Genomic DNA, 25,441 nt, shown 5'->3' with positions numbered 1-25,441 from the left:
CCTGCCCTGGCTGGCTTTGAACTGAGAACCTCAGATCTCAGCCTTCTAAGTAGTGTGTGTGTGTGTGTGTGTGTGTGTGTGTGTGTGTGTGTGTGTGTGTGTGTGTGTGTGTGTGTGTGTGTGTGTGTGTGTGTGTGTGTGTGTGTGTGTGTGTGTGTGTGTGTGTGTGTGTGTGTGTGTGTGTGTGTGTGTGTCTCCAGGCCTGGGCACTATCTCTGAGGTTTTATAGTGGTTAATTGGAGATAAAGACTCATGGACTTTCCTGCCCTAGCTGGCTTTGAACTGAGAACCTCAGATCTCAGCCTTCTAAGTAGCCAGGATTAAAGGAGTTTGCCACCAGTGCCTGGATTAAATATATATATATATATATATATATATATATATATATATATATATATAGTTGTTGTTGTTGTTTTGTTTTTTCTTTTTTGTTTTTGGTCAGACATACGGCTTCAACTCTGGGCCTGGGCGCTGTCCCTCAGCTCTTCAGCTCAAGGCTAGCACTCTACCACTTGAGCCACAGTGCAGTGCCACTTCCAGTTTTCTGGTTGTTAATTGGAGATAAGAGTCTCACAGACTTTCCTGCTTGGGCCAGCTTTGAACTGCGATCCTCACATCTCAGCCTCCTGAGTAGCCACCAGTGCCCAGCAAAAAAAAGAAAAGAAAAGAAAAAATTACCACTGGTGCCCGGCAAAAAAAAAAATTTAAAGAGTAGATTTAAAGAAAAATGTGAGACAAAAGCAACAGTATGTTCAGTGTCACTGTATAGGAATGGGAATCAAGAACAGGTAGGAGGTAAGGTTGGTGTAAATTCTGGTAGATTGAAAAGGGTTCCTGTGTACAACCTAAGGATATTCTGAGGGTGCTAGAGAAGCCTTGTGTCATTTTGCTTTATTTAAAATACTTATTCTGAAATTATTCACATAAAGTTAAAAAATGAATCTGGAGAGATCCCATAAACCCTGTCATCACTCCCCCACCCCTCCTTTAGAAAATACCATGGAACACATGCATTGTCCAAATCAGGAAATTAACATTGGTACTGAGGGCTTTACTCGGACTCCTTCAGTTTTACAGTTTGTGTGGGTGTAGGTGTAGCTCATGTGCAGCCATGTGATTATTTTTATAATATAGACCTGTCCATCATCACAACCCTTGGCTACTATCCTAATAGCCACACACATCTATTGCCCCATCCCTAATCCCTTCCAGCAATCAATAATCACCTCTTTGAATCTATATGATTTTTTAACTTAAAGAATGTTATATAAATAGCAGGAGATGGAGATAGGAGAACTGAGGCCAAAAGTGGACACAGGAGAAAATGCAAGACCCTATCTGAAAAACAAAGCAAAAGGACAATGGCCTGAGTTCAGTCCCCAGTACCTCCAAAAGAAGATGAGGTGAGAAAGGGGGAAGAGGAACAAAAGGACTAGAAGGGAGAGGAGAAAAGGGGGAGGGGCCAAAGAGAAGGATTAGTAACTTATATTGCCTTTTGAGAGAGAGAGAGAGAGAGAGAGAGAGAGAGAGAGAGAGAGTGTGTGTGTGTGTGTGTGTGTTGGTCTGTGTCAATTTTCTTGGTCCTAAGACTTGAATTCAGGGCTTGGAAACTGTCCCTGAGCTTTTTTAGCTCAAGGCTAGTGTTCTTCCTCTTGAGCCATAACTCTACTTCTGGCTTTTTGCTAGTTGATTGGAGATAAGGATCTTAACAACTTTCCTACCCCAACTGGCTTCAAATCACAAATCTCAGATCTTCGCCTCCTAAGTAGCTAGGATTATAGCTGTGAACCACCAGCACCTCCCTGAGATTGGCTTTTTTTTAAAATTTCAGTATTATTATTCACATGAGACCCATGTCAATAACTCTATCAACTGTATCAGATGCTCTTTGCTTTTGAATGTGCGTGATATCCCATTCTGTGGCACACTTCATTTAACCATTAGCCTGTTAGAGGACATCTGGGCTACTTCCAGCTTTTAGCTATTAAAAATAAAGCTACTGTACAAATTTCTCTACAGGTTCTTTATGTTAACATATATTTTTATTCCTCTGAGATAAACACTCAAGAGTACAATTCTTGAATTATGTGTTAAGTACCTACTTAGTTTTCTAAGAATCTACCAAAGCTTCTTCCAGAGCTGCTGTGCCATTTTACATTTCCCTGAGCAGGTTTTCAAAATTAGAGATGGAATGAAATTGATATGTGCTTGGGAAGGTAGATATAATTGCAGATGAACTGATAAGAGATTTCTGATAAGAAGGAAAGTTAGGTATAACTTTTTTTTTTTTTTTTTTTTTTTTTTTTTGCAGTACTGGGGTTTGAACTAAGGCTCTTATGTTTGCTAGGAAAGTGTTCTACCACTTGAGCCACAACCCCAACCCTTTCTGTGCTGGTTATTTTTCAGATGGGGGAGTCTCACATTTTCTCTGGGCTGGCCTTAGACCATGATCCTTCTACCTTTGGCCTCCTGCATAACTAGAATCACGGGCACATGACAAACTTATTGGTTGAGATGAGTTTTTGCTAACTTTCTACCCAGACTAGCCTGGATCCATGATCCTTCCCAATCTCTACATCCAAGTAGCTGGAATTAAAGGCATGAGTAACTGCACCCAGCTAAAACTGTACTTTTAAGAGATAATTTAATGGTTATATACATTCCTGGTTTATATACCCATAAATTAATGGTTATATACATTCCAGGTTTATGTATCCTATGCTCATTTTCTCACCAAATATTTTCCAGAATTCACATCAACAAGCTGTAATCCTTTTTGCCTGGATTGCTAAGTCAAGCTGTGTTGACAGCCAGCTGGGGCCATTCATCTACTTATGGTCTGTGGCTACTGTCCTGCTATGGCAGACTTGAGTAGTTGTGACAGAAACCACAAGACCTGAAAAATGGTTGCCACATACTTATCTAGAAAAAGTTAATACATACTTCTGATGAGCTAGATTATAGTAAGGAATCTTATTTTGGTTACAATGTGGGAGGAGGCAAGGGGAATTTGTGTTTCATGTGTTTTCCTTTTAAACTCCAGAAGTGGGTCAGCTACGGCTTCCTATGCTGTCTTCCTTTAACTGTCTTCTGTTTTGTATATTGGGATCCTATTAAGGTTATTTAGAAAAATGGCAGTAGGCAGAAGAGTTAGGTTATCAGTTGTCCTGAAAAGATCTGAAACTTGCCAATTGAGATGACTTGTGACATCTCCATATAAATGCTACCATTTCTCACTGTAACATCTGCTTTCTTGAACTTGTTGCTTCCCTGTGGGAAGTTCAAGGGGCTGGCTTCCTGATTAACGCCTCTGCATTCCAGACCCAAAACTTTGCAGATACCAGGTCCTTTCTCCTTACTCAAACTCTGTTTGCCAAAGTTTTACTCATTTAAAAATCATTAAACTATTTTTATTTTCCTAAGTATTACGTGTAAATGTACAGGAGAAAAAGGATCTGTTCCCTTTATTAAACCTACATTTCAATTTAATTTATGTCTATGTTATCTGTCTTACTATTAATAAATTTTTTATTGTGAAAATACCATATAGGGGGGTTACAATTACATGAGCAAGGTAATGAGTACATTTCTTACCAAGCATTTTTGCCTCCTCCTTTGTAAACCAATTCTTTTTTTTTCTTTTTTGCTTATGTGGTGCTGAGGAATCGAACCCAGGGCCTCAGGCACGCATGGCAAGTGCTCTACCACTGAGCCGCCTTCCCAGCCCCCCAATTCTTATTTATATTATAGCATTCCCTCTTCCCTCCACCCTTTCTTTCTCTGGGAAGTCATGCTTTTCTATAACCTGGTTTATTCCTTAATTTTAATATTGACATCTATCTTTCATGTCAGCTTTGGACTTCAGTTATTTTTACTTTTATTTTTATTTTTTGGTCAGTTGTGGGATTTGAACTCTGGGCCTGAGTGCTGTCCCAGAGCTTTTCAGCTCATAGCCAGCTCTCTACCACTTGAGCCACAGCACCACTTCCAGTTTTCTGATAGTTAATCGGAGATAAGAGTCTAACGGACTTTCCTGCCCGGGCTAGCTTTGAACGTGATCCTCAGATCACAGCCTCCTGAGTAGCTAGGATTACAAGTGTGAGCCAACCAGTGCCCAGCATGGACTTCCAATTTGTTGTTGTTGTTGGTGGTGGTGGTTGTTGTGGGACCTGCACTTGGCCTGGGCACTGCCCCGAGTTCCTCAGCTCAAGGCTAGCACTCTACTTCTTGAGCCACAGTGCCACTTCTGTCTTTTTCTATTTATGTGATGCTGAGGAATGGAACCCAGGGCCTCATGCATGCAAGGCAAGCACTCTACCCCGGAGCTACCTTCCCAGCCCGACTTCAGTTACTTTTAAAGCTTATCATGTTTTCCATTCTGTGGATATATTAAAACCTAACTGGTTCAGTTAGGATAACTTTTATTTCTAATCCCTTGCTGTTGTAAATAATACTACTTGTATTTATATTTTTGTGTACTTGTTTAGTAATTATTTACTGAGAATTGGAGGCAAAAGGGAGGGCAGCCCCAGTCTCACATCTCACCACATTGTCCCTTCAATGGTGAGTAGCCATCTTATCACATCTGACCTCCTGACATTAGGTCAGTTTGGGTTTACCAGGTAGTTGGCTGTAGAAGAGAGGATGGTAAGAGCCCTAAGGACCTCAGGGCCATGGTCTGGAGGAACTGACAGGTAAATGAGTTGTCTTCCCAATCTTTGAAAAATGTATTTTGCCTTCCTGCATTGCTTCAGTAGTAGCAGTAGCATCTCAGGGAAAATAGTCCAGATGTGGGTGTCTCTGGGGTACTACCAGAGATGGACTTAAAGCAAGAAATTTAATACAAAGCTTTCTGAGGTTTTGAAGATTTTGAGACAGAACAGTTGTTGCCAGTATTTGGATTGCTTTTTTTTTTTTTTTTTTTGGTCAGTCCTGAGGCTTGAACTCTGGGCCTGGGCCTAGGTCTGGGCCTGGGCCTGGGCACTGTCCCTGGGCTTAAAACTATAGTCCTCAGATATCAGCCACCTGCGTAGCTAGGATTACAGGTTTGAGCCTCTGGTACCCACCTTGGATTACTTCCCCCCCAGCCCCTCATCTGTTTTTCTTTGGTTGCAAGGGAGGTCTCCCTGTGTTGCACAGGCTGGCCTTGAACTCCTGGACTTGTGATTGTTCTTCCTCGGCCTCCTTTGTAACTGGGACTACATGTGCCATACCTTTTCCCACTCTTTTTTTTTTTTTTTTTTTTTAATGAGAAAGCTGTCGGTGGAAAGCCCCACAGCTACAGTGCTACTTGGGGAAGTTATGACGGACACTACCCTAAGTTATTACCTATCTTATGTGACTTGGGTGGGTGTTTGTGGTGAGCAATTGATGTGAACTTTGAGATAATCACTAATGCTAAAGTTGATCCTATAACTTAGATGATTTAATTTTGAAATATTTCCAAAAGTAAAGGAAATGAAGTTGTTGTTAGTTGGCTATCTGTGGAGCTAGGGAGCCTTCCTAGTTAAGGATTCACATGTCTTGTCCCCAGGGGACTTAAAAGCATGACACTTCAAAAATTGGAGCCTTGTTTTTGATCAAGTCTGCCAAGCCCCAGACTGTGGCTCTGCTTGGCTGGGCCATCTCCAGACTCCCCTATGTGTGGCTGCTTTGTATATCACTTCTTAAAGGCCCTAGGAAAACAAGGCCTTAAATAAAATTCCATCCCTCTCACCTAGAAGAGTAAGTGGTGAAGGACAATCCACATCATTTTCCAGTCAGGCGAGTGGGCTTGTCACAGGGGCTGTTCTCACATGTTTCTCTTCTGATTGTGTATTTATAAAACACTCGCTGCTGTTAATAAAGTAGTGTGCCTGTGGACGTAACATGAGGCTTCCTGGCCCTAGGAGAGTGGCATTTGTGTCTCAGAACACCATGTCCAGCTGACGATTACTTAGTTCGGTCCATGCAAGTCATGTGCTCAATCCATGTGTAAATCTCTGTCTTAGGCCTTGGAGTGAAGATGGAGCGTTACGGGATTGTAAGCAAACTCTTTCAAAGGTCCTGACTATAAGAGAACTGAGAGGTACAGCTGAGATATACAGCATGTCAAGGCTGCAACTGGAAGAAGGAGCCAGCCACCATTAGGTATTAGAGAAGATAGAACCCTGTGAGGGAGGAAAGGGTTTGGGGGCTGGACTAGGGATAGACTGTAAGCTTTTAGCTTGGATTCGGAGACAAAGGTGCCCAAGATGAAAGAGTAAAAATGATGATGACAAGGTCAAAGAACTGAAGATTTTCATTTGGAATTTGAGATTATCAGAAATGAAAGTACTTCAGAGGTCTTCTGGCCTTGCCCACTTAGTTATCAGTTGATCTAGAAAAACCGAAGAGGTGTTCATGAAGCAACACACCTGGGAAATTACACATGAAGGATATGAATAAAGGCTAGCCTCCTTCTTGTTTGTAGGCTTTTCCAAACCAGAAAGCACTGTCAGCCTTGGAATTGATGTGAGATATTTCTTACCTGTGAAAAAAAGGCAAAATAAGGGGTTGATAAACCTGTAGACCTGGAAGTGGCGCTGTAGCTCAAGTGGTAGAGCACTCGCCTTGAGCTGAAGAGCTGAGGGACAGCACCCAGGCCCAGAGTTCAAGCCCCACAACCGACAAAAAACAAAAACAAAAACCTGTAGACTTACAAAATGGTTGCCAAAAGAGTGCCTTTACCTGGCCTCCCAAATGTTAACATCTTTCATGACCACAGCACAGTGCAAAATCAGGAAAGCAACATTAATAGTGTATTGGTGGTGTGCGCATGTGTGCGTGTATATAACTATGTAGTATATACTAAATGATATATAGACATTTTTTCATACTACCTTTTCTGGACCACTGTCCAATTTATGATGGCACATTGGCTTTAGGTGTGTTCCATAGTCTCTTTAAATCTAGAACAATTTCTCAAGCTTGCTTCAGTTTAACTTTCATGGCCTGGGCACTTGAAAGTTTTGTAGAATCTTCCTTTGATGGGGATTTGGTTGCTATCTCTTCATGTCTGAGTGTATGTTGCATGTGTTAGACGAAGGATCCACAGAAGTGGTGCAGTACCCTTTTGGGGACATCCTCCTGGAGACACCTCATCAGCAGTCTCATTTCTTTCTTTCTTTCTTTCTTTCTTTTTTTTTTTTTTTTGTCATGGGGCTTGAACTCTTGGCCTGGGTACTGTCCCTCAGCTCTTCAGCTCAAGGCAAGCACTCTACCACATGAGCCATAGCGCCACTTCTGGTTTTCTAGTGGTTTATCGGAGATAAGAGTCTCATGGACATTCCTTTCCGGGCAGGCTTTGAACCATGATCCTCAGATCTCAGCCTCCTGGGTAGCTAGGATTACAGGCGTGAGCCACCGGCACCCGGCAACAGTCTCATTTCTAGTGATGTCATTTGGTTAAGGTGATAGCTCTGCTGTAAAATGACTACTTTTCATTTTGATATAAGTGTCTTGGAGGACTAAGCATCTAAAAGTTCTTTTGGGGATTGTTGAGACAAAGAACGATAGAAATAAGTCAAGATGTAGAGCAAGGAAGTTGAGGGGGTTTTTTTGGGGGGGGGGGGCTTGAAGTAGCATCTCATTATAAACACCAGGTTGGCCTCGATCTGGCAGTCTCCTGCCTCTTGCCTCCTGAGTGCTGAAATCACAAGCACACGCCACGATGCCCTACGAGAATATGTTTTAGATAGGAAGTCTTAATCATAGAAAAGAAGTGAAGATATACAGATGTGGAACTCAGAGATAATCTAAAAAAAATCTGGGTGAAAGTAGAACCATTAAGATACATGCTGCTAGGAGTTACTGGTTGGAAGTCAACCCAGTTTGATCCAACTGAGCTAGATTGACAACATGCGAACCAAGTATACATGGATTCCATCACTTTTCTGTAGTACTCAGAACTTTGGGCTCTGGAGTAGAGAGATTTTCAGTAAAGCTGTTTGAGACTGTTTACATGTACTGTTAACTCCCTTATGGGAGTGAGACTGAGCTTCTGGAGGCCAGTGGATTAAATGACATTTGGTCATTTCAGTAGCTTGCAAAGGATGCAGATGTTTGTAGAAGCTGTGTGAATAGCTTACTCAGTAGGTGTGAGGAGACAGACAGGGAGGTGCAGATAAGGAGGATGTGGTCAGAGAAGCAGAGAACATATTGACGTAATGCAGACAGGCCCAAAGTGGGGGGCTGGGCTTGAAGGGAGGGAACCAAGTTAATTCTGAACAGGAAGGACCAGTTTGTTCTTTGTGTGGCATCTTTGTGTCTTTTCTTGGGAAATAACTTGTTAAACTTTTCTCATTTTTTTGTAATATTAGACGTTATTTCTTACCAGATTAAACCTGGTAAGTCCTCCATGCAATAGCGATCAGAAGGAGCACAAATACTTGAAATGGACATATAATTAAAAGTCACCATTGAAATATGAACAGATCTCTCATGTTTATCAGGACTGCTATGTATATGTATGGCCAGTTTTTCTTTCATGCGTCTCTGCTGATTAGCCTTTGTATGGTAGCTAGCTGTAGAAATGCCAAGTTCTGGAAATTTAAATAATCTGCTTCGGAGGAGTTAAACACTTTCTGTCTGTTAAGTCCCATCCCAGTCTTCAAGTTTTTATTTGTTATTTTTCACCTATTTTTCAAAATAGACCTATACATATATGCATATTTGAATGGCTGCTAGTCTCCATACTTGGCTTTTTTTTTTTTTTTTTTTTTTTTTTTTTGTCAGTTATGGGGTTTGAACTCTGGGCTTGGGCGCTGTCCCTCAGCTCTTCAGGTCAAGGCAAGCGCTCTACTCCTTGAGCCACAGCGCCACTTCTAGTTCTCTAGTGGTTTATTGGAGATAAGAGTCTCAAGGCCTTTCCTTCCCTGGGCTGGCTTTGAACCATGATCCTCAGATCTCAGTCTCCTGAGTAGCTACGATTACAGGCATGAGCCACCAGCACCCAGTTTTGCCCTCTTTTTTTTTTTTTTTTTTTTTTTTTTAATGAATCATTAAATTTTGGGGAAATACATTACCCCTTTCAACATTGTTACTGAGCTCCAGTACTGTGGCTTGAACTACTCAGGGCCTTGTGCTCTTGCTTGGTTACTTTGCTCAAGACTGTACTGTTCCCTCTGATGTCCTGCATTGTATTTATATACTCCTTTGTGAAGTGGCAACTCCTTTATATAGCTACTTAAAGATAATTTTTTAAAAATTGGAGGGAAATACCTTGTGAGGAAGGATGAAAATAAAGAAATAGAGCAGGGCACTGATGACTCGCTCCTGTCTGTAATCCTAGCTTCTCAGAAAGCTGAGATCTGAGGATCACAGTTCAAAGCCAGCCCAGGCAAGAAGAGTTCAGGAAACTCTTATCTCTAATTAACCACCAGAAAACCGAAAGTGGTGCTGTGGCTCAAGTGGTAGAGCACTTGCCTTGAGTTGAAGAGCTGAGAGACAGCGCCCAGGCCCAGAGTTTAAAGCCCCATACCTGACCAAAGGGAAAAAAAAAATAGAAGAATTAGAAAAATAAACCAATTAGTACCAAAGTTATAAACTTTTTTTTTAGCCTGTACTGGGCCTTGAACTCAGAGCTCAGGCAATATCCCTTAGCCTTTTCCATTCCACTCTACCACTTGGACCACATTTGTACTTGCCTTTTTGGGGATAAAAGTCTCATGGACTTTTCTGCCTGGGCTGTCTTCGACCTCTATCCTCAGATCTCAGTCTCCTGGTGGCTAGGATTATAGGTATGGACCAGCACCTGGCTATGAACATTTTGATCTTTAATTTATCTCCTTTATCTTGTGCTCTTAAAAAGATAAATATCATGTGACTTGTAAAGTAGTCAAGCAAGTCTGAAGGAGAGCAAGTAAAAAGTGAAACTGTTTTTACCACACTCTCCCATAGGTAAACTGTACCAGATTGTTTTGTTCTTCCAGACTTTTGCCTGTGAGATCACAGTCATTAGGCTGTACAACTTACCTTTGAGCTTACCAGTTGCCCACATAGAACAATATACAGAGTGGGAGTGCTGTGACTCAGGTTGTCCTCCTGCACTGAAACAGACTCCTCTTTCTTCAGCGGAGATCCAGATACAGGAATTGGCTTTTACTAAGCCTAGCTGCTGGAGATGTCCACACAGTTCAGTGTACGTGCACAGAGACCCAAACTCAGGGGTTTGGTTTTTAAGGAAATCGGGCAGCAGGTAGATGCTGCTGTTTCTCATTCATTGCTTCTCTTCCTTTGTTTCCAGTATTTTTTCACATCTGAGGTAATTTGGTTCTCTTCTCATCCTTAGAGTATTGTCTATTCTGTTTTCTTTTTTCTTTTTTTTAGGTTAAAAATATTTTTTTTAACAAAGAGGAGGTAAAGGCTGCTCAGAAGAGTGAGCAGCTGGACCCAGAAACTGGTTGTACCTAAAGTCTATTCTTGTTTAGTATTGGACAAAGCTTTTTTTATGCTAGTATTGGAGCTTAAACTCAGGTTCTTGGGGTGCTGTCCTTTAGCTTTCTCGCCCAAGCCTGGCTCTTTACAACTTAAGCCACAGATCCATTCCGGTTTTTGTTTTGTTGTGCTGGTTGGTTGGAGATGAGTGTTACAGGCTAGTTCTACCCAGGCTAGTTTTGAACTGTGATCCTTAGATCTCAGCTTCCTGAATAGCTAGGATTACAAGCATGAACTCTGCCTGGACAGAGCTTTTTGATTCCTAATTCTATTGCCCTCTTTTTCAGTAGGCTAAAAAAAAATAACTCAGTTGTTGTCTTGCTTGGCTTCTTCAATGATGCAGCAGCCCTGGGGCAAGTTAAGAGACAGGCATCTACACATGATGTGATTTCCCGTGTGTGATTTCTAGGAATAAACCATGTGAGCTGTGTTTTATTCTTTTTCTGGATAAAATAAACTGCTTACACAGTCTCTTCTTGGTGTCTAGGTTCTCTTAAGAACTTTTTCCTTTGCTTTCTTGGTGTGGTGCTGCAAGGTTGTTCGTTCTTCAAGTTCCTGCCCAGAACCACATATATAGAGCACCTGCAGTCACTGAGTGGCTGCCAGTGGAACAGAGAAGGGACAGTAATTTAGAAACCACAAGGAAAAATGGAATTACCTACAACTATGAATGAGAAACAATGTGAAGTATGTGGTAGAAGTGTGTGTGTTAGAATTTACCTAGAAAGACTTCTTAATGAAAGTGATCATTGAGCTGAGCAATGAAGGAAGAACAATAAAGGACACTTCAGGCACAGGGATCCACAAGTGCCAAGACTCTGAAAAGATCAGTGTGGCCATGCATTGGCAAGTAGATACAGGTAAGCTACACAATAGGGCCAGACCTTGCAGGGTTTTATAAGCTGTGTTAAAAAAGAATTTGCTCCACTAGCAAGAGAAACAGGTAATCATTGGAGCACTCCATTTGTTCATTTTATTTTTTTTGTGCCACTACTAGGACTTGAACTCAAAACCTGGAGATTGTGTCCCTTGGTTTTTTTTCTCTCAAGGCCGTGCTCTACCACTTGGCCACACCTCCACATCTGGTTTTTGCTGACTAATTGGAGATATGGCTCTTGCAGACTTTTCTTCCCTGGCTGGCTTCAAACCACTATCCTTAGACCTCAACCTCTGGAGTAGCTAGGATTACAAGCTGGAGCCACCATTGTTCCGTTCTTTCAAGTACTTTAAACAGAGATAATGTCTTAATCATTTGTGTTATGAAAAGATCACTACACTGTAGATACAATATGGGAAAGGGATTGGGGGGGTGGGGAGCTCGCAGATGCCAGTCAGTAGGTATTAACTAGTTTAGGCAAGATTTATGGGATAGATTTTTATTTCGGAGGGGAGCATAAATGGCCAAGTAGAGGGAAATTGGTAGTGACTTAATTGTTGAAGATAGATAAGAGTTGAGGATGACCTCTGTTTCTGACATATATAACAGCATCAATAATGGTAAGGAGGGAGGAATGCAAGAATTCTTCTGCTGGGGCGATAGTTCTTTTTTAGATGGGTTAGGTTTGGCCCACCAAGAAACATCTAAGTGGAAACTTTTTTGGTAGACTGTTGAATGGTAAGGACTGGAAGAGATAAGAATCTGTGAGGGGGCTGGGAAGATGGCTCAGTGGTAGAGCGCTTGCCTTGCATGCCTGAGGCCCTGGGTTCGATTCCTCAGCACCACATAAGCAAAATGAAAAAAGCCGGAAGTGGAGCTGTGACTCAAGTGGTAAAGCTCTAGTCTTGAGCTGAAAAGCTGAGGGACAGCGCCCAGGCCCAGAGTTCAGGCCCCACAACCGGACCCAAAAAAAAAAAAAAAAGAATCTGTGAGGCATCTGCCTTTAGGAGTTAATTAAGCAGTGGGTGTAGATGAGATCACCTAAAAGAAAAACTACAGAATGCAAGTGAGAGAAGGAGGGCCTAGCACTAGCACCCTGCCTTGAGAAATGCTGTATATCTGAATGGCCTTGACAAGGATAAACCGAAGGAGACCAAGAAAAAGCAGACGGAGGGCTGGGAAGGTGGCTCAGTGGTGGAGTGCTTACCTCACATGCATGAGGCCCTGGGTTTGATTCCTTAGCACCACATAAGCAGAAAAAAGTCGAAAGCAGTGTGTGGCTCAAGTGATAGGGCACTAGCCTTGAGCTGAAGAGCTGAGGGACAGTGTCCAGGCCCAGAGTTCAGGCCCCACTACCAACAAAAAAAAAAAAAAAGAAAGAAAAAGAAAAAGCAGACTAAGAGTAGCAAGAGTAAAAATTGAAGTTGTGGTTGCAGTTGATTTGGGAGGAATGGTTTTAAAAGGTGTGACCACCAGGGCACCCATGACTCACGCCTGTAATCCTAACTACTCAGGAGGCCGAGATCTGAGGATTGGTTCAAAGCCAGCCTGGGCAGGAATCCTAGCCCATGAGACTCTTACCTCCAATTAACCACCAGAAAACCAGAAGTGGTGCTGTGGCTCAAGTGGTAAGAGTGATTGCCTTGAGCTGAAGAGCTCAGGGACAAAGCCCAGGCCCAGAGTTTAAGCCCCACAACTGATTAAAAAAAAAAAAAAAGTGATGATTTAAAGGCATCGTGGCAGGCTTCTTTTGTGTTTTTGTTTTCTTCTTGTTTAGTATTTTAAGTCAATGCCTGACACAGCTGAAACTCAGATAATACAGATATGAGGGGTAGCTGATTGATATATTTGAGTATCTTTCTGAATAAAGAAATATCCCCCTCCCCCAATCTTGAGCAATAGTCTGATGAGATTATATCAAATAAAGCCTGCATTTTAGGGTCACTCAGTTTAAGAACAACATTTTAAAAGATTTGGCTTTGACAAGTAATGCCTCTGAAGGCAGAAAATATTTAGTTTACTCCAAGTTCTCTCTAAGTCAATTATATGTTACAGTAGCCAAAATTCTTAAGGTTACCCTTGGGCTACATTAACATTGCAATAGGAAGTGTGGTCTGGTATCTCCTCTGTCATCTTCTTCTGTTTGGGATGGGATTGGGACATTAGCCCTCCCTTTCTTGGAAGGATAATTTAAGAAGCTAAGAGATTTTCTGAGAATTTAAGAGGATGGGTAAGCTACCTTCAAATAAGAGTGTTTGTGTGGAAGAGAAGTTAGAATACGGCCTGAGCTGCGGGGCAGACCCAGGGCCAGCAAGCAGTGTGGTGAGGCAATGTTTGTCTCCTTACAAAGCTGTCTGATGCTGCCATCTGCTGAGACTGCCTTACTTCACACTGGAAATATTCAAGGTGAAGCAATGTGATCATTTGGTAAGAAGGCTGGACAGTTAGAAAAGGGAGTGTCGTAAAACTAGGTTCTTATAGCTCTATCATAGGCTTATATTTTGTAAATCTGTACTGTCATCTCCCTGAAGTGTATTTCTTATTGGAAATGCCTCATTTCACATAGCTTTTTACAGCTTTTATTTTATTTTGGATATTTTTAATACTCCACTCAAGTTTTTGTTGGTTTATTAGCCATAACTTTTATAGGTTTTTATGTTTGTTTTTTCAAGTTTTATGAGACACTATTTTATTATGTAGCTGGCCTCAAACTCAAAGTCCTCTTACCTCAGCTTCCCACCACATTTGGCTATAGAGGGCTTATTATCTTGTTTTCTGTTAATGGTTGCCTTAGGATTTATAATATATACCTTTAACATACCATAGCCTATCTTCAAGAAATATACTGCTTTAGTTATTATGAGGACCTGTTCTTTAGCTATTACTGTTAGATGTGTTTTTTAAAGTCAGTTTTCTTTAAAGATATTTTTTAAATATAATGATTAGGGGAATCTTATATTTACTTACATTGCTATCACCAGTGTTCATTTTTCATTTGTACATACTTTATTTCACCTTTGTTTTTGAAACATTTCACTTAGATAGAATTCCTTGATTATAGCTTTGGTTATATTAGTTGTATGTTTTATTTTTAGTCATTTTTAACAGTGTTCTGCCACATTGTTTTGACTTTCATTATTTCTGTCCAGAAATGATGCCATTCTTTGATTCTTTTTCCATAATGTTTTCCTTCCTCTGGTTGCTTTTAAGATTTTCTCATTTTCACTGAATTTGATTACTCTGTACTTTGGTAGTCTTCCTGTTTCTTGTGCTAGGGAGGTTTTCAATATTTTAGCAGTTTTAAGTCAAATTTAGAATTCTTTCAATCATCATGTCTTTAGCTCTTCTTTGGGGATTTTAGATACTCCCTAGTGCAGCCCCCACCTCAGTGTTTCATTTTGAGGTAACTGTTATTCCTTTAACCCTTTCTACTGTAGTATCTCATCTACTGTAATTTTTATCTCACATTATTTTTTTTTTCTTTGCTGGTCATGGGGCCTGAACTCTGAGCTTGGGTGCTGTCCCTCAGCTCTTCAGCTCAAGGCTAGCACTCTACCACTTGAGCCACAGTGCCACTTCCAGCATTTTCTACTTATGTGGTGCTGAGGAATCGAACCCAGGGCCTCATACGTGCAAGGCAAACACTCTACCACTGAGCTACCTTCCCAGCCCCTCTTCATTATTTTAAGTCTTTCTATGTCTTCTAACTACTTAAAGTGCCTGATTTTTTCCTTGAATATAATGAAGATAGCTGTAGTGACTGCCTTAATGTTCTTGTATATTCTGCCATCTATGACATTTCCGGGGCTATTTTTCTTAGGTTGTCTTCTCATGTCCTTGAGGCTTGCACTTAAGCTTTGTTGGGTAAAGCCAGTGTAGAGTCTAGAGATAATTTTGTATAGCTGCTTATTTTTTTTTTAAATCATCTGAGTTCTCTGCCCTGTTCCTTGTAACTATGAAGTTTTCCTTTCAGGTTGGTGAGCTAGGGAACAAGAGTCTCCTTCCAGCTCTGTGTGAGCTCGCTGATTTTGTCCCCTGGCCTTGGCACCTGTCCTCACGCACCTGTGCTCAGCAGTTCTCAGGTGACGTGCTCTCAGGTCACTGAGATCTCTCAGCGGCATCTGATGCACTCGTTCTGCGCAGTGCCCTGCGCAACCTTCTGTACTCCTTGGTTTCTGCTTTTCCCAGCCTTGCCTCAACTCATGGAGACTACCTGTTCTGTGGCTTCTTCTCCTCCTGGTGCTGTGGCCTGTCAATAAGTGAGGACAACTAAATAAACTAGGGTTCTCCTGCATTCTCAAGGATCACTGTCCCTTGCTACTTATGTTTAGTGTTTGAAAGTCATCATTTCATATGTCTTAGGATATTTGCTAGTCTTTTTCATAGGCAAAGGTAAATCTGACCCTGTATCTCCAATCTCTGTCAGGGCCAGAAATAAACCGCTTTGTGGAGTTTATTTTGTGTTGTTTTTGGTGCCAGTCTTAGGGCTTCAGCTTAGGGCCTGGGTACTTCCCTGAAGTTTTGTGCTCAAGGCTAGTACTCAACCATTTGAGTCACTATTACACTTCTTGCTTTTTGGTATTTAATTGGAGATACGCGTCTCAAGGGTTTCCTACCCAGGTTTGTTTTGATCTGTGATCCTCAGATCTCAGCCTCCTAAGTAGCTAGGATGACAGATATGAGTCACCAGTGCCTGGCTCTTTAGTCACCTTTTGCCCCTAACACTTAGCTTCACATTTGGAACATGTATTAGCTTTATTTTGGGTTTTCTCTGCAGTGCCCGAGGATTCTCCATACCTTTTCGCTGATAGACTACATTCATTAGATTTTTGTCACTATGCAAGATAAACTACTTAAAGGAGGAAAGGGGTTTTCTTGGCTCAGTTTCTGAGGTTTCAGACCATGGCTCCAAGACTCTTAAGGCTATGGAAGTATAGAAACATCATGGTAGAAGGACAGGCTGGAGGAAAGCTGCTCATCTCCTGGCAGTCAGAAAGCAGAGAGAGAGGGGGCCAAGAAGGCTCTGAGGACTATCTGTATCCCTCAAAGGCACAGCCCCAGTGGCCTTACTTCTACAAGTAGGCCCTGCTTCTGCTCCCACTGATGCTGTCAGATGATGATGATGATGATGATGATGATGATGATGATTTATTTTTTCTTGGTCATGAATTCTTTAAATCTTCAAATACTTGTACAAAGGGCTTATCATTGTCTGTTTATTTGTCCACTACATCTTGATCAGTTATTCCTTCCATCATTCTTCTGCATCCCTTTTACTCTTCCCTCCGTCTCATCAGGTTTCCTTTTTCACTATGTACACTGAGTGTTACGACTGTATTTATCCTCCTGTTTCCTGACAGCAACTCCACCTCTCTTCAATATTGTTCTGCTTCCTGATACTCGTTTTGTTAAACTGCTAATTGTTCAGCTCCCTCCATGGAGTTTTACTCCTGCATATACTATACTTTAGTCAGCTTAATTGTGTGTATAAGCATGTGCCCCTGTGTGTGTTTACATGGGATGTTGTGTGGAGAGAAAAAAATGTGCTCTTTGTCTTTCTGGGCTTGGCTTACTTCACTCAGTATGATTTTATTTCCCAGATTCATTATCTATTTCCCTGAAAATGACATAATTTCATTCTTCCTAAATGCCCTCAGATTTTGAGTCTACTAATGAATTAATCTATTGATGGGATTAGAGCCATCCAATCACTTCCTAAACATCCATCAACTGGCCATTGAGCCTTGAGCACATGAACCCAGATCTGCACTTCTCCCTCCTCATCCCTAACTCCTGTTCCTGATGCTTGTCAGAGTCTCTTTTTTTTCTCCTGGTCAGCTCTGGTGTCTTTTCCCTGCTGTTCCTGGCCCCCCTTTTAAAGGAGGAACTGAGGCTTTCCTTTTCTCCCTATTATGTTTCTGTCATAACCTAAAACAGGGTTTTTTGTTTTGTTTGTTTGTTTGTTTTTGTTGGTTCTGGGCTTGAACTCTGGGCCTGGGCACTGTCCCTCAGCTCTTCAGCTCAAGGCGAGCACTGTACCACATGAACCACAATACTAATTCTGATTTTCTGGTGTTTATTGGAGATAAGAGTCTCATGGACTTTTCTGCCTGGGCTGGCTTTGAACCATGATCCTCAGATCTCAGCCTTCTGAGTAGCTAGGGTTACAGGAGTGAGCCACCAGCACCTGGCTGAACCAGGTTTTTAGTGTTGAATTGTATATCACATTCTGGTCTTCCTGTGGAGTGTGCATGCTTTTGTTGTTGCCATCCGTCCGTGTCCGTCTGTCGTTCCTACACACACACACACACACACACACACACACACATAGTGTGCATGCTTTTGTTGTTGCCATCTGTCCGTGTCCGTCTGTCGTACACACACACGCACACACACACACACACACACACACACACACACACACACCCCATACCACCAAAAGTGTTCAGCTCTGAGAGGCAGAGGTGGAGCATTGTACATAGGTCTGAGGGAAGATGATATGGAGACAAGGCATACAATAATATATGTCTGTTAAAATGAATTGTTTTTCTCCTCTTCCCCAACCTTTCCTACAAATCAGGCCACGGAAGAAGTTTCCAAAAATCTGGTTGCCATGAAAGAAATTCTCTATGGCACAAACGAGAAGGAGCCACAGACAGAAGCAGTAGCTCAACTTGCTCAAGAATTATACAATAGCGGGCTCCTTAGCACCCTGATAGCTGATTTACAGCTCATTGACTTTGAGGTAAGAAATCAATTTCTTAATTTTCAAAAACAGTACATGGTACTTTTCTATATATTCTCTCAGAAAATCTTAAGATTCCTGTTGGCTCAGGGCTTCCTGACCTCTAAGCATAGGGCCGTCTACTTCATTGGCGTAACCAGGGCAGATATTCACGAGTGTCTCAAGCTTAACCAGGGTTTTCCCTCTCTTTCCTCACATTGAATGTAGAGTTCTTAAGATGTTCATTGTGGCCTTTCAGTTAGGCTACATTTCCTCAGTACTTGCTCTTTGGAGTGAGATCACATCATTTACTAATGTCTTCTGCTCTTCAAGTATAAGCAGTTTAAAGATGATAGAATATTAGAATTTTAGAGCTAGAAATCTGAAAGTCCATTACAACAGAGATCATATGTGTTTTCACTTGGCACTGCTTTCAAACTTTAAATTAGGGTAATGTTTAGTAGATTTTACTCATAAGTCTGGATTTCTGTCTTCTTGGAAAATTTGACTCTGGTATTGTTAGGCCTCTTAACTAGAATAGAACTATAACCCAGGGCATTCACACTTGGGTTTTGCTGTAGGCAGCTTGCCTGCTCTTTATGTCTGGGTCCACTTATTTGCATCTCCTGCCCAGACCTGGTAGGCATTTGAGTGAGTTAACCAGCTTACACAGCTGGATTATGCCATGTTGGATATTCAGTGAATTTAGCAGTCCTCAATACCAGTTTGAATAAAGAAATATGCATGGTAATAAAGCCCTCTGGCAGCTTCCTCATCTCAGAAAGTTTCCTCCAGTTGTCACAAGTGTGCCTTGTTATCAACCTCAGTGATTAGATGTCTCTGCAGGTGCTTAAAAGATAGATGTGCGTTCCATGGGGAAACATGATAGGCACTCAGATTAAATGGAGAGGATGGAGGAGAGGGTGTGGTTTGTAGTTTGCTTGAATAATACTGACAGTAAAATAAAATAGAAATTTACATTTGTCCTACTGAAGAGCAGATAGAACAAAGATACTTCCGTGTATATAGCTGATCTCATGTATTTTTAATAGTTTATCCAATTCTAGCAACAATTTCTATTTTCTCTGATAAGAGCCTGTCCTTGGTCTACATCCACCTGTCTCACCCCCTAAGCTGAACTCCGAATTTATTGTTCATTTGGCATCAGAAACGTCAATTTAAAGAAGAATGTATGTGCCCTTGACACTGTTTCATAGAAATACCATTACTGTATTTGAGTTAACATGGGCCCCAGAATGATCTCTCTGTTGTTTTAGGTTGAGTGCTGAAAAGCTTCCTTTTCACAGACTTTTTTTATGGGTTTGTCACTAGCCTAGGCACTGGTGGCTCACACCTGTTATCCTAGCTATTCAGGAGGCGGAGATCTGAGGATCAATTTGAAGCTACCCCAGGCAGGAAAGTCCATAAGACTCTTATCTTCAGTTATCCACCAAAAAGCAGGAGTTGAGGTATGGCTCAAGTGGTAAAGCACTAGCCTTAAGCGAAAAAGCTAAGGGACAGGGCAAGCCCTGAGCTCAAGTCCCAATACTGGCACAAAAATTGGGGGCGGGGGGAAGGGTGCATTCTGAATCATCACTTGGGATCTGGTTGTCCACTTGTTAATTTCTTACTCAGTTTTCCGATTGCAAGGCTCTCTAAATGGTACCTGTCTGATACAGAGGTGTTAGAAAGTTCTAATCTACTGCATCATGTGATACTCTAGTGCCTTTGTTTATTAATCTATTTCAACTTTTCTTAAGTGACTTAGTTTAAGAGGGAGATTTCCTGCTTGCCATTAAAGCTCTATTTCTTACGGAATTTTCTCACTTTGTTATGGCAGAGTACAATGTGTATCCCCCACTTCCATCACCCTGAAAAAAAGCTTGCGTATCATTCATAGTATGAACATCCCATTTGATGCTGTAGATTTCACATGGTGGGACTCACATCTATGTAGATTGTAAGCATAGAGCAACATTTGGTTTTTATGTCTGGGTCAGCATGATTCTGAGAGTTAGAAATGGTTGAAATTACTTGTGGGATATAGTAAGATTTTACTTTGTCTACACTTTGTGCTAAAAATAGGACACTTTAAAACTTTGGAATTATAAATTAAAATGTAAATGTCTATGAATGTTGTAAAGACAATATTCAATTTTAACTCTTACGTATACAATGGCTGTCTTGGACTTTATTTTGGAGGGTGGTTGGGCATTTTCATGTTTAGTCAGGTAAATATTTTAATGATTGTATTCCTAATAGGGCAAAAAAGACGTGGCTCAAATTTTCAACAATATTCTCAGAAGACAAATTGGTACAAGAACTCCTACTGTTGAATACATCTGCACCCAACAGAATATTTTGTTCATGTTATTGAAAGGGTATGTACAATGTAATAAAATTTATGTTCTTAGTTGAAAACAAAAAGGAAAGATTGCCTTGGGTAAAAACAGGATGGTGAAGGTGGGAGGCATTTTCTCTGTGATGTAGTGACATCCTTTTTCCATAGATCACGAATGCATTTCTCTCCTTAAAGTTCAACCTACAGGCGGGCTACATTAAGGTTAAAATGCCCTAAGTTTAAAATTTGGTGAATTGTGCAACTTTAAATTCACAAATCAAATATAGCTAAAAGAAAGGAAAAGGTCTTTCAAGGCCTTGTTTTCTAGGATTCAAAAGTTTGAGTTTTATCAGAATATTTATTTTAAGACATCTTCTTTGCACCCTGTCTGCACTCTGTAAGCAAAAACCTCCTATAAACTTCCTATTATAGATGGCTCGCATCTATAATCCTAGCTGGTCAGAAGGCTGAGATCTGAGGATCATGATTTGAACAAAGCACAGGCAGACAAATCCAAGACTCTTACACCCAGTCCTCCACCAAAAACCTAGAAGTGGAGCTTTGTTTCAAATTAGTGCCAGTGTTGAGCAAAGAAAACTCAGGTTCTTAAGTTCAAGTTTCATTACTGGTGCACGCGTATGCACACACACAGAGACAGCACCTGTAGTTGTGTACAGCTTCATTTCAATCAGTATGGTTATGTGTGAGTTTCTCCTGTATAAGCTGTCACTAGCCCACTTAGTTTTGCCGTTCATACTGAGTCTCCTTAGAATTGCTACTGGACTAGTCAGGCATTTGTGACTGGGTAGTCTGTCTACTTTAAAAAAAAAAAAAAAAAAAAAAAAAAAAACCCTAAGACCAGAAACTTAGCAATAGAAAACAAGCCCTCTCCCTCCTCACTAAGCCTCCCTGACTGTTCACCTCTTGTTGGTCTCCGCCAGTTGTCTGCCAGCTGTGGCTATGCTGTGCTTCTGTCTGTCCAGACATTGGCAGTGTTGTATTAAATAACTGGTGGGCAAGTATGTTACTGGCATGAATGGTGGCGTGAATCAGCTTGCTCCCCCAACCCTGGCTTTGCAGCTTGCCTCATTCTGATTCCTATCTCTGTGGTTTAATAACACTTCCCCCCAAGTTCAAACTTGTTTAGACAAAGCATGAGTCAGTTGAGTGTGCATGCCAGCATTCTGTTTCCTTCTTTCTTCTACTCACCATCCAATCAGTGATCCTTCAGATGGGGCCAAACAGAATTTTGGGCATCTGATTTTTTGTTTCCTCAATTCAGTGTTGCTGTGTAAACCTGCAGTGAGCATGAAATTTTGGTGGCCATACACTAGCTTCCAGCTTTGGTTTTTGGTTTGGGCAGTTCTGGGGTTTGAACTCAAGGTCTTGTGCTTGGTAGAAAAATGCTCTACTGGTGAGCCATGCTTCCAGCCTTTATTTGCCCTAATTATTTATAAAATAGGGTCTTCCTGCTTGGGCCACATCCCACCTATTTTAGGCCCTCCGGTCATAGCTAGAATAACAGGTTTGTGCCTCATTAACTTTTCTGCCCTGACCACAAACTCTGATCCTCCCAGTCTTCCAAGTAGGTCAGATTACAAGTATAAGCCACAGCTTCTAGCCTCTCTATGTATTTTTTAAGCCATTATTTTTTCTTTGCATAGAAACTAATGATTTATATTAAAATATATAAATTAGGGGCTGGGAAGGTGGCTCAGTGGTAGAGTGCTTACCTTGCATGCATGAGGCCCTGGGTTCGATTCTTCAGCACCACATAAGCAGAAAAAGCTGGAAGTGGCACTGTGGCTCAAGTGGTAGAGTACTAGCCTTGAGCTGAAGAGCTGAGGGACAGCGCCCAAGGCCAGAGTTCAGGCCCCACGACTGGGGCGGGGAGATACATATATATATATACATACATGTATACATATATATATATATGTGTGTATATATATATATATATATATATATATATATATATACACACACACACACACACACACACACTTATATAAATTAGTTAACCCTTCCTATGATTTCACTTTACCATAGACCAAGCTTTGGTATAAATACTGTTAGGATTTTGAGATAGAGTTTAAACTTTAAACCTTGCATCTGCTGGCCAGAGCTGCCGCCTCGTCCAGATATAGAGGATGAAAAGCATGAAGAATAGAGCCAGGCTTAGACCTCACCCCTGCCTTCCACCTCTCAGCGTCACCGTGGTCACTGTTGTGCAGCTGCAGGGAGGAACACAACAAACCCTTCCCTGCCCACAACCCCATTCGTTAGTATACTGCCACTTGTGCTCGTTCTAGTTGATTCCTTCATTTCCTCCTCACAGAGGACTTGATTTCAAAGTATATCCCTAATCCAGAATGTACAGCACAGTGCCTCAGACAGAGCAGTGTCACATAGTCACCTAACAGTATCTAACACCTAACCCATGTCATATTTCCATGACTTTCACTAAAACAATATGTAAATCAGATACTAAACAAGATCTACAAACGGAGTTTGATTGATACAGCTTTGGCTCTCTGCTAGTCTGTAATAGTTGCTGCATCCCTTACCCTTTTAGCCTATGCCATCTGTTGAAGCAACTGAATCATTTGTTTAATGGAAAAATTACATAGTTCAGCCAGGTGTGGTGGTACACACCTATACTCTCAGGAAGCAGTGACAGGAAGACCACAAGTTCCAGGCCAGCGTAGGCAGCATGGTGAAACACAGTCTTAAAACACCAAGGGGTAGGGATATAGCTCAGTGATAGAGTCTTCACATAATGCCCAGGGTTCAACACACAGAACAGCAACCAAAGAAATAAAACAGAGAAAGCCTGCAATTTGGACTTAGATTCCTATGGTTTCATTCAACATTTTTTGCTAGCCCCTATTCTTGAAGTTGGTGGTTAGACACAGATTCGCCTAGAGGGGGGGCCAGTGTGCTTCCTTCTGGGCGACACTGGTTGTCCCACTTGGTAAAATTTAGATTGCCCATTGTATACAGGTGTCATTAGACTGTAATCTGTTCATATGACCTTCTCTTATCCACCTAATGCTTTCAATATCCACTGAGGATCTTTGTCTACTTCAAAATGACAGTTGGCTTCCATTACTATTCTATTACTTCTTCTATAATTAAATATGTTTCTTCTGTAAAGAACTTCTTATTGATGACTTAGCCCCAAAATACAATTTGTATGGGAAAGATTGATGTCCTTGTTTCAGTTGTATTAGTTGATATCCTAACTACTTCCTTAGTAATCATTGAGTATGTATGCCATTGAAATATTGAAACATTGTTACTAAATAACTTTTGTTATTTAAAAAATATACTGAATCCAGGCGCTGGTGGCTCACATCTGTAATCCTAGTTACTCAGGAGGCTGAGATCTGAGGATCATGGTTCAGTCAGGATGGGCAGAAAGTCCATGAGACACTTATCTCCAGTTAACCAGCAAAAAGGTAGAAGTGGTGGTATGGCTCAAGTAGTAGAACACCAGCCTTGAAGCTAAACAAAAAAAAAAAAAGCTAAACAAAAAGTTCAAGGCCCTGAGTTCAAACCTTAGTATTGACACAGGGAAAAATATATATACACACATACTAGATGTGTTTCAGGCATTGCTGTTTTATGCCCACATTGTCCCAATTTAGGCTGTTGAAAATTCCTTCAGGTTGTCTCCTGTATTCTTTTTGGCAAAGCCTCATCAGTCTGTGATAGCTTCCTTGCTTTCTGGCACAGATGATCACTTAACTCATTTGTATGGTTTCTGCCAGATCTGTAAATAGCCATTTCTTTAAGGATTCCTATGAACTACCTTTTAAGATGATGTACAATGTTGATTGCCTTCTTAGGCTATAAGACCCTATTTGGTGTTAGATATTTTGGTGCTTATAGCAATGTTTATTTGAGGTCTTACTGCTAGCATTGTACTGCATTTAGAGAAAAGTGGGTGGGTTTTTTTCCCAGCAATTTAAATGTTAATGTGCTCTCTGGTCTAGCACTAGCAGGTTGTGTGGCATAACTGTTTGCCTTGTACTTATTGGCTTATGGTTTAATCATTTAGACAGACTTGACAAACTGCCACCAAAACCTGCCCAACTTGTTGTACTAAACTATCTTACCCTTGTCCCTGCTCATTAAAGATAAGCAAAGATGAATGAGATGAGCAGACATTTTGTGAACAGATATTTTAATCACATTTAATAAGAGCCAGTCGGCATGCTAACTGCCAGTGGACATAGTTTCACCCTTGTAGAGGATCTGTGGTGATCATAGATAGGACAAAAGGGTAAGATAGTTTGATAATTAGTGCTACAAAATTTCAGAGGATAAATGTGGGCTTGAGTTAGAAGGCCAGAGTTGGTGAAAAGAAAAGAAAAAGAAAAAAAAAGGCGGGGGAGGGTGGCGAGGGGGGTGAAGACTTAAACTCAGAGTTACGGAGGATTTAGAATTTGTGTAAGCTGGAAGGAAAGGAAGTATTTTAATGGCATGTGACTGGGAACAGAGACCCAAGGGCAAGCGTGGACACCACGTGATTGCAGCAAAATGTGAACGCTTTATGAAACGGTATGAGATGACGTTGTACTAGAGTAGTATGTATACCTAGTCAAGGGAAGGCTGGAGATCAGGCCCAGAAGTCTGTTTATTTGCCTGGCAGGAAATGATAAGTTCTGGTGAGCATGTGTGTTAGGTTGACTGGCTAAGACAGAATTTGAGCAAAGACACTGGTTAGGAAGATTCGCAGTCCTTGTGAACAAGGTTTGAGTTAATGCAGCAGTGGGGCTGGAAGAGAAGGAAATGAAACTAAGATACTTCAAAGAAGTGTAGAAGAGGCATGCTGACGCTGCAGACAGAAGAATGGAGTGACGAAGGGAAGGTTTAGAACTATGCTGTCCCATAAAGTTGCAACAATATATAGTGACTTTATTAAATAACAACAACAGTTCAGCCCTTCGGCCTCGCTAGCCAGAATTCCAGCACTCAGTAGCCTCATGTTCCTACTGACTACCAAAGTGAATATCAAAGGTGCAGGGCATTGCTCCTG

At 41.2% G+C, this 25,441-nt stretch overlaps 1 protein-coding gene across 2 annotated transcripts in view; it reads left to right on the top strand.

Annotated features, from left to right (window-relative positions):
* The window catches only part of Cab39 (calcium binding protein 39), a 105,818-nt gene that overhangs the window by 65,866 nt on the left and 14,511 nt on the right, over positions 1-25,441 (top strand). For both annotated transcript variants that reach the window (XM_070015110.1, XM_070015118.1), the window contains exons 3-4: positions 17,913-18,077; positions 20,319-20,437. In XM_070015110.1, coding sequence (XP_069871211.1) covers positions 17,913-18,077; positions 20,319-20,437 — 284 coding nt within the window. The remainder of the gene's footprint in view (positions 1-17,912; positions 18,078-20,318; positions 20,438-25,441) is intronic.

This window comes from Dipodomys merriami, unplaced genomic scaffold (genome assembly GCF_024711535.1).
Source record: "Dipodomys merriami isolate MVZ:Mamm:240054 unplaced genomic scaffold, mDipMer1.0.p SCAF_1, whole genome shotgun sequence".
In the NCBI taxonomy this organism is placed as follows: domain Eukaryota; kingdom Metazoa; phylum Chordata; class Mammalia; order Rodentia; family Heteromyidae; genus Dipodomys; species Dipodomys merriami.
This window is presented reverse-complemented; position numbering and strand designations above follow the sequence as displayed.